Source organism: Chrysochloris asiatica, unplaced genomic scaffold (assembly GCF_000296735.1).
Source record: "Chrysochloris asiatica unplaced genomic scaffold, ChrAsi1.0 scaffold00117, whole genome shotgun sequence".
Classification (NCBI taxonomy): Eukaryota; Metazoa; Chordata; class Mammalia; order Afrosoricida; family Chrysochloridae; genus Chrysochloris; species Chrysochloris asiatica.
In genome coordinates, this window is record NW_006408635.1 from 8,172,743 (window position 1) to 8,180,921 (window position 8,179).

At 44.5% G+C, this 8,179-nt stretch overlaps 1 protein-coding gene across 1 annotated transcript; it reads right to left on the bottom strand.

Moving 5' to 3' along the window:
* Positions 1–3,027: 3,027 nt before the first annotated feature.
* LOC102829992 (fatty acid-binding protein, epidermal-like) lies at positions 3,028–3,679 on the bottom strand. Its single transcript, XM_006868460.1, has one exon. It carries the CDS (start codon positions 3,651–3,653, stop codon positions 3,246–3,248), a length of 408 nt encoding a protein of 135 aa, XP_006868522.1. The 5' UTR covers positions 3,654–3,679; the 3' UTR covers positions 3,028–3,245.
* Positions 3,680–8,179: the final 4,500 nt, after the last annotated feature.

The following is an 8,179-nucleotide window of genomic DNA, read 5'->3' on the forward strand; positions in this document are numbered from 1 at the left end:
TCTCTGGGAGCAGAGGGCCAGTCTTGGTGGTTCCTCAGGATTTCTGACCTCAAGCCACTGATCTGAATCTCTGATACTCAGCTGACAAGGCACACCTCACATTGTGAAATACTTTCCAGTCTCAACACTTTGACAGAAGTTGTTGTTGTTGGTTGTTAAGAGCCATGTCATAGCAACCTTGTGTCTAACAGACTCAAATGTTGTCCAGTCCTGCCCCAGCCTCACAATCATTGCTATGGCTGAGTCCATCATTGCTGCCACTGCGTCTCTCGCACTTTCTGCTTTTCCAAGCTTGGTGTTCTCCAGGAACTGTTCCCTTCCGATAAGTAAGACAAAGGCTCACCATCCTCACTTCTGAGGGGCATTCTGATGGTACTTCCTCCAAGACAGATCCGTTCATTCTCCTGGAAGTCTATGGTATGTTCCATTTTCTTTGCCAACACCATAATTCAAAGGCCTCAATTCTCCTTTGGTCTTCCATATTTATGGTCCACCTTTCATACGTATATATTGACCATGGCTTGGGTCAAATGGACCTTAGTCATCAGTGTGACATTGTTGCTTTTTTAAAAATTTAAAGACTTTACAATCTTGGACAGGGGAGTGGAGCTTATCTGTCGGCTCTGATCACGCAATCATCAGCTTAGTCCATGTGAAAAGAATTTGAACATGCAGGGCTGGCTGCAGTCTTACAAGGCCTGGGAAGCAACACTCAGACTGCAAGGAGTAATCTGAGAAAGCAGAGCTCCCACCCACCGGCCCTTCCTGCTCTTCCCAGACCCTGACAGGCTCTACCTGGGGGATGCGTTTCTTCTTCTTCTGCTTAAGGACTCTGCCACTGGTTGTGCTTGTGTGCCATGGAGTCGGTTTTGACTCATAGCGACCCTGTATAGGGTTTCCAAGGCCATAAATATTTACGGGAGCAGAAAGCCTCATCTTTCTCCTGTGGAGCTGCTGGTAGTTTCAAACTGCTTACTGTAAGATTAGGAGCCCGACTTGTAACCATGGAGCTAGGAGGGCACACACATTAAGGCATTACCAGCTCTTAGCACCGCTCTGTGAATTCATTAATACACCCTGATATGCTGCTTTTTCACCTGTCGGTCCCTGGACCTGGCAGAGTTAGGTTTTGTTGCAGAGAGGTATGAAGGAGGAACCTCACCAGGGGAGTTTCTCCATCCACAGTGTTAGGGAGTATGCACTAACTTATCTTGTCCAGCTTGGAGACATCTCACATTCTCAGCATTATCTGCTGTCTGGTGGGAGGATAGGTGGAGGAGAAGTGAGCTGGGATCTGGTCAAATATGTGGTCTGATGACCTATAATAGTACCACCCACCACACCCTGCACTCCAGAAAGGGGAATAGGTCCTTGGGGCTTCCTTCTACCCACAGTGTTTTCTGGCTTATAGGGTCCAGGATTCCATCCCCAGCCGCACAGAATTGTCCACAGTCTTTTGGCTGGTCCCTGAGGATTCCTAGGGCCGTTAGGAGGGAGCAGGTGTGGAGGGTGTTTTAGAGAGGTGGCTATGGCTGCTGGGATGTGGATTAGAGAGCCTCCGCCAGGCTCCGGCATTACCACAGCTCCGGGCCTAGGTCCTTAGAAGCTCCTTAGGAGTAAGGATGGTTTTCCCCTCACAGATTCTGGTCATGTATCAGGACAGACCAGCAGCTCTTATGTGATGCTGTAAGGTTAGCCCTTATGTGATGCTGTATGTTATGTTGGTTTGAACAGCAAAGTCAGCAGTTCAAAGTCACCAGCTGCTCCTTGGAAACCCTAGACAGGGTTACTATGAGTCAGAACCGACTCAACGGCACTTAACAACAATAAGTTATAAGGACATAAGACATCAGTAAGAAGGACATAATGTTTGGTGAAGTCATAGTTGTTCTCTAGCTGTCTAGTCAGTTCCAACTCATAGCGACCCTGTGTAGGGTTCCCAAGGAGCAGCTGGTGAGTTTGAACCATCAACTTTGTGGTTAGCCATCCAATGCTTAGCTACCACACCACACCAGGACTCCTGTTCAAGTAGACAGTCAGCAAAAAGGAGGAAGACCCTCAACAAGATGGATGGACACAGTTGAGCAGCAGTGGGCTCAAATGTAACAATTGTGAGGATGACGCAGGACATGTTTTGTGCTGTTGTGCACAAGGTCTCTGTGAGTCAGAACCAACTTCACGGCACCTAACAACAATGGTCCAGGTCTCGGGATGGTAAAAACAGCATGTTGTTGTTGTTAAGTGCTATTGACTCAGTTCCAACTCATAGTGACTCTGTATAGAGTTTCCAAGGAGCGGCTAGTGAGCTTGAACCGCTGACCTTGCAGTTCAAACCGACCTTGCAGTCCAGTGCATTAACCCACAGTTAGCATATTTGACTATTAACTGGAAGATTGGAGGTTCAAGTCCACCCAGTGGCCCATGGAAGAAGGATGTGGTGATCTGCCTCTGTAAAGATTGCTATTGTGTGCCAATGAGCCCCTTCTGACTCTGTGACCCTCTAAGACAAAGAATTGCATCAGGGTTTCCAAGGCTACACTCTTCATAGAAGCAGGCTGCCAGATCTTTCTCCTGCAGAGTGGCTGGTTCGAGCCACCAGCCTTCATGAGCAGCCTAACATTTAACCATTGCTCCACTAAAGCTCTTTCTGTAAAGCTGACAGCCAAGAAAACCTGTTGTTTTTCTACTTTGTAGCACATAGGTCACCGTGAGTCAGAATTTACTTGATGACAAGTCAGTGCCTGTCCAGTAGCTAAAGGAAGATATATATTTTTTTCAGTGATCCCTTTTATTTTGAATTATTTTATAACAACTCTTAGGAGTGCTATGTCAAATTGCTCTAAAAGATACAGATTTGCATTCTTTAAGATAGTTAACGCTTGAGGTTGACAAAGCTGTGGCTTTCCTAAGTGGTTTTGATACAACAAACTCACGAAGGAACCATTTTTCATGTTCAGCCCTGAACTGTTCATTCTCATACTTGCTTTAAAAAAAAATTTTTTTTTTATTTTCATTAAAAAAAAAAAATTTTTTTTATGAGCACAAACACATTTATTTACTAATCAAAGGGATGATCCTAATTAAACCAACACTTTGAAACAATTGCATGTAAATGTCTGTGTGAGAAATAATTGAAAACAATAATGAAAAAAAACCAAAAAAACAAAGCAGTGTGGAGATTTGCTCATTGAACTGAGCTTGTTCATTCTCACAGCTAATTACTATTCAAAGTAAAGATGGAATTTTTATTCTACTTTTTCGTAGGTCCGAGTACAGGTGACATTGTTCACAACACATTCCACAATTAATTTCCCATTTTCCAGTTTTCGTGTTATTGTGCTCTCCTTCCCATCCCACTCCTGTTGTTGAACCAAAACACCATCTGTAAAGTTGCAGACAGTCTGAGTTTTTCTGCCATTAGCTGTAGTTTCTTCAAACTTTTCTCCTAGGTTACAAGAAAACTGTGTTGTTTTCAAAGTGCTTTCCATTTTGATGGTGAGGGTTTTGCCATCAGTAGTGATGATACAATCAGGTTTGGCCATTGCACCCATTTTTCGCAGAGCCATGCCCACTCCTATTTCCTTCATGTAATCATCAAAGCCTTTGCTGTCTACCAGACGCCATCTTCCTACCAGCTGCTGAACGGTAGCCATGGTGGGCGCGGACAGGCGGATGTGCTGAGCGGTCTGAGAGGGTCTGGCGGGAGAGCTTGGCGTGCCGCATTCTTGCTTTTAAGAAACGGACTTGTTATTCTCAGCAACGTTTAGTCTCAGCAGCCTGTGAGACTTCAGTTAAAGACTGGTGGTAGCTTCTCCCAATTGTAGGTGACTAGTGGTAGGCCTGAGTTTGGATGTAATCCGTAGAATTGATTGGAATGCAAGCTTTTCATTGACTATCTAAGATGATGTCTGATGACTTAGGGTCTTGAACAAAACCACGTGGATGGGCTGTTGGCTGCCCTCACATATACTATGGCAAACCCCCTTCCCCAGGGGACTTCCTGGGAGCGTGTTTTGTTTATGGAACAGAAAATGATGTTCTTTAGAGGGTCAACATGAACGAGGAAATCCTTAACGAGATGGGTTGACGCAAGACCTGCATGATGAACTCAAAGACACCGAGGATTGTGAAGATGGTGAAGACGAGGCAACGCCTTGCTCTGTTGTGCATGGGTCGCTGTGATTCAGGGCTACTTGTCAGTCAACCCAAACCAATAGCAATGCCAGTGCCAATACCTCATAGCCACCTCCCGTTTATGATCCTACCTTCTCTTCCTCTAGGCTGCAGGGCCCATCTCTCTTACTCATCTTTTTTTCTCTTTGACTTTTGGCCCAGAGTTGCCTCATAGTAAAAGTTCAATTAATGTTCAGGGAGTGAATGAATGAATAGGAATGGGGTCCAGGGGTGAATCACATTCCCTGGGTTTATTACCATTGGGAGCATCTTTGGTTCTTCATCTGAACACTTCCCTCCAATCTGTGTAGAAACCAGTGTGTCTTTATGGGGGTCAGTCACCCTGTCTCTCCTAGGCAGTGGCCTATGGCCAAACCTCCTTATCCCCAGCACTCACTTTCTTCCTAAAGCACATTGTCATCGGGCCACTGGGCTGCTCCGAAGCTTCTTCTTGACTCTCCACCATTTATAAGCCCCAATCCAGGTGAACCAGCAAAGCTTCACCGCCTCTTCCGTTCCCACTAGGCCAAACAAGCATCTCCTCAGTTATGCTTCTACTGTGGCCTCTGGAGGAGCAGCAACTCTGGAGGTCTTTGCTCTAGCTGATTGGCTTTGTCCATATCCTGCCTCTGAGCCCGTACGCAGCCATCTCGCTGCTGGCCAGCACTAGGTTAGAACATCTCTCACCACCCCCGCTCTAGCTCTACCCACCTTTCCTATTCACAGGTGGTGAAAGGGAGGCAGGAAGTGTGTGTGTGTTTCCAGGTGCTTGAGGTAACCATATGTGCCCTCCAAGCCCAGAGCCCAGGACCAGCTGATGTGCTACCGCAAGACTCATGGTGCTCATCAATCAGGCGGCTGGAAATGCTAGCTAGCACTGTCCTAAAGGTGATCCAATACCCAAGGTCATCACTACTACACAGGATGATCTGAGAGCGTCAAAGACCAAGATGAAACCCCAGCAGGAGGTGGTGGGAACCCTTGGCTACTATGCAATCTCTGTTACAACATTTTGTCCAGGTAAAACACAAGCCAAACTAATACACTCCTGCTGTAAAACTTTTAGAAAATATATAAGAAATCAAAAAATAAAGATGATCTGCAGTCCCATCATATTTTAGTGTGCATCTTGTAAGTCTTTTCTTGGCTAGCCTGCCTGCCTGCCTGCCTTCCCATCTTTTAACTTAGCCTTTGTTTCTGCACATGGGGTTCCTTCAATGGGGTCTTTTCAGTGTCTGTGCCTCCCCTATCTCCCACTCCATTCCTCTCCTAGGACATGTGTCTCCTCCTCTCTGCCTTGTCCTGCTCTCAGATGACTTGGAGTGGGGTTATGCACACTAGGTAGGTGGAATGGAAAACAAGTAAAGCCTCAGGTTGCTGATACACTTGGTCGCTGGCCATAAACAGCCCTCATTGAAGTTCTAAAGCAAGCAGAGCTGCTGCTGCCCTGGGCTCAGGCAGATTAGCAGACAACAGATTAGCAGAAAACACCAGAACAAAAAATGCGTGGCACCAAACCGTCCTGCCATCGCCCTCTCTTTTCAGCTGGGTTTGATCATTCTTGGCAATGGCCACACAGAACTTTTTACTAGGGAAGTTAACAGGTTACACTTTGAAATCAGAAATTCTCAGGGAACAGTTTTGTCCAACTCAGCTGCTGATAAAAACTCATAGGACATACCACTCCACCATAAGTCTCGGCCTGAAGGCACTTGATTCTAGTTCTGTGGGTTAGTAAACCTAGCTCCCCCACTTAAGTGCAAGCAAACTTCCTGCCCAAAGTCACTCAGCTTTACTTGCTCCGTGGGCTGGGAGTCCACTGCTTTGGTGCTGTCCTCTGCCACTCCTCTGGAGGCACACAGCTTTCTGTCCCTGGGCCAAGAAGTTTCAATGCACAGGGATCTTAGGGTCCAAAAGACACGTTCCACTCCTGACTCTTCTCATCTTTCATCCTGCTTCTGAGATGGCTCATTTTAAACCTATGCTAAGTGTTTACAATTACAATGAACTCTGCTAGCATCATTATCTTCTCCCACCTTCTCTTAACCAAGCCAGCAGGGCAGAAATGTTGTTTGGTGAGAGTTACAAACTATGGCTAGGGGAGACATTAGATAATTCATTACAGCACTAGAAAGATGTTTACCTGTGTTTTATTGACTATGCAAAGACATTCAACTGCGTGAATCATATCTTTAAATGATGAAGAACATTTCAAAGAATGAGAATTCCAGAACATTTAATTATATTTATGCAGAAGCTGTGCGTAGACCAAGAGTCAATCATTTGAACAGAAGAAACGCATACTGTATGGTTTAAAATCAGGAAAGGTGTGTGTCAGGAGTGTATCCTTTTACCATACTTGTTCAATTTATGTGCTGAGCATATCATGTGAGTACTGATCTAGATGAAGATGAATGCAGCATCAGGATTGGAGGAAGACTGAATTTAACAAGCTACAATATGCAGGTCACATAACCTCATTTGCTGAAAGTGAAAAGGACTTGAAGTCTTACTGATTGTGATACTTAATGTTTTGTGTCAACTTGACTGGGTCAGGATTCTCAGTGGTTTGGCAGTCGATAGTGAATTCTATAATGATTGGCTATGAGTAATCAATGAATTGAAAGGATGTCTCCTTGGGGGTGTGGTCTGCTCTCAATATAATGGACACTCAGGAAAAACGTGCTCTCTTTTTCTGCTGGGAACTTGGGACTCTACAATTGTGAGCCATTTTCTTGATACAAATCTCTCTCTCTCTCTCTCTCTCTCTCTATCTCTCTATCTATCTTTCTATCTATGTGTAAGGTTCATTGATTTTACTTCATTAGACAATCCAATGTAAGACATGGGTGAAGTACTTACTGATGAACATCGAAAACTACAGCCTAGTGTATGGATTGCACTTCAACATAAAGAAAAGAAAAATTAATTTGTCTATTGGTCATAACTAGACCAATAGACAAATCATGATATAAATTAAGAAAAGATTGCAGTTGTCAAGGATTTCATTTGACTTGGATCCACAATCATATTCATTGAAACAACAGTCAAGAAATCAAAATGACATATTGCATTGGACAAATCTGTTGCAAAGATGTCACCTTGAGCACTAAGGTGGACTCACCCAAGCCTTGATACTTTCAATCACCTTGGGCTAATGTGTCAGACTGCAAAGGCATTTGAACTGCAAGGTCAGTGGTTCAAGCTCACCAGCTGCTCCTTGGAAACCCTATACAGGGTCACTATGGGTTGGAATCAACTCGGTGGCACTTAACAACAACATATGCATGTGAAAGCTGGACAATGAGGAAGAGTGAAGAAGAACTATAGTGTTGTTGAAGAATAGTGACTAGACTTCCAGAAGAATGAACAGATCTGTTTTGGAAGAAGTACCGTCAGAAGGAAGGATGGACTTTTTTACATGTACTTCGGACATGTTATCCGGAGGTAGCCATCCCTGGAGAAGGACATCATGCTTGGTAAAGTAGAGAGTCAGCAAAGAAGAAGAAGACCTTCAATGAGATGGATTCACAAAATGTCTACAACAAGGGACTCAGACAGCAATGATTGTGAGGATGGTGGAGGACTAAGCAGTTTTGTCTTCTGTTAAACATAGGTTGTTATGAGTCAAAACCAACTCGATGGCCCAAAACAACAGCAGCGGTAAGGGAGAGCCATGGGGATTGAAAGCCACTGAGAGCCCCTGGATGTTAACTCTGCTGCCAACATTTGTTTCAATGTGAGGGCACTGGGGGATGGAGATAGGATGGGACACACAGATAGGAATTCTGTCACTTTCAGGAAACAAGGACTTCAAAGGTCAGACGAGAGTTATGTTTTAAGGTGAATCAGGAATTATTTTTACTGTTCTCCAAGACAATGTTGTGTGAAATCCTTCCTGATGGCAAATTGTTTTACCACTTGTGTTCTGGTTCTTATCTGTGGCAATGTTGCTAAGATGGGGTCAAAGAATCTTTGGAAGTCTCTATTTTAGGTATTTTTTTAC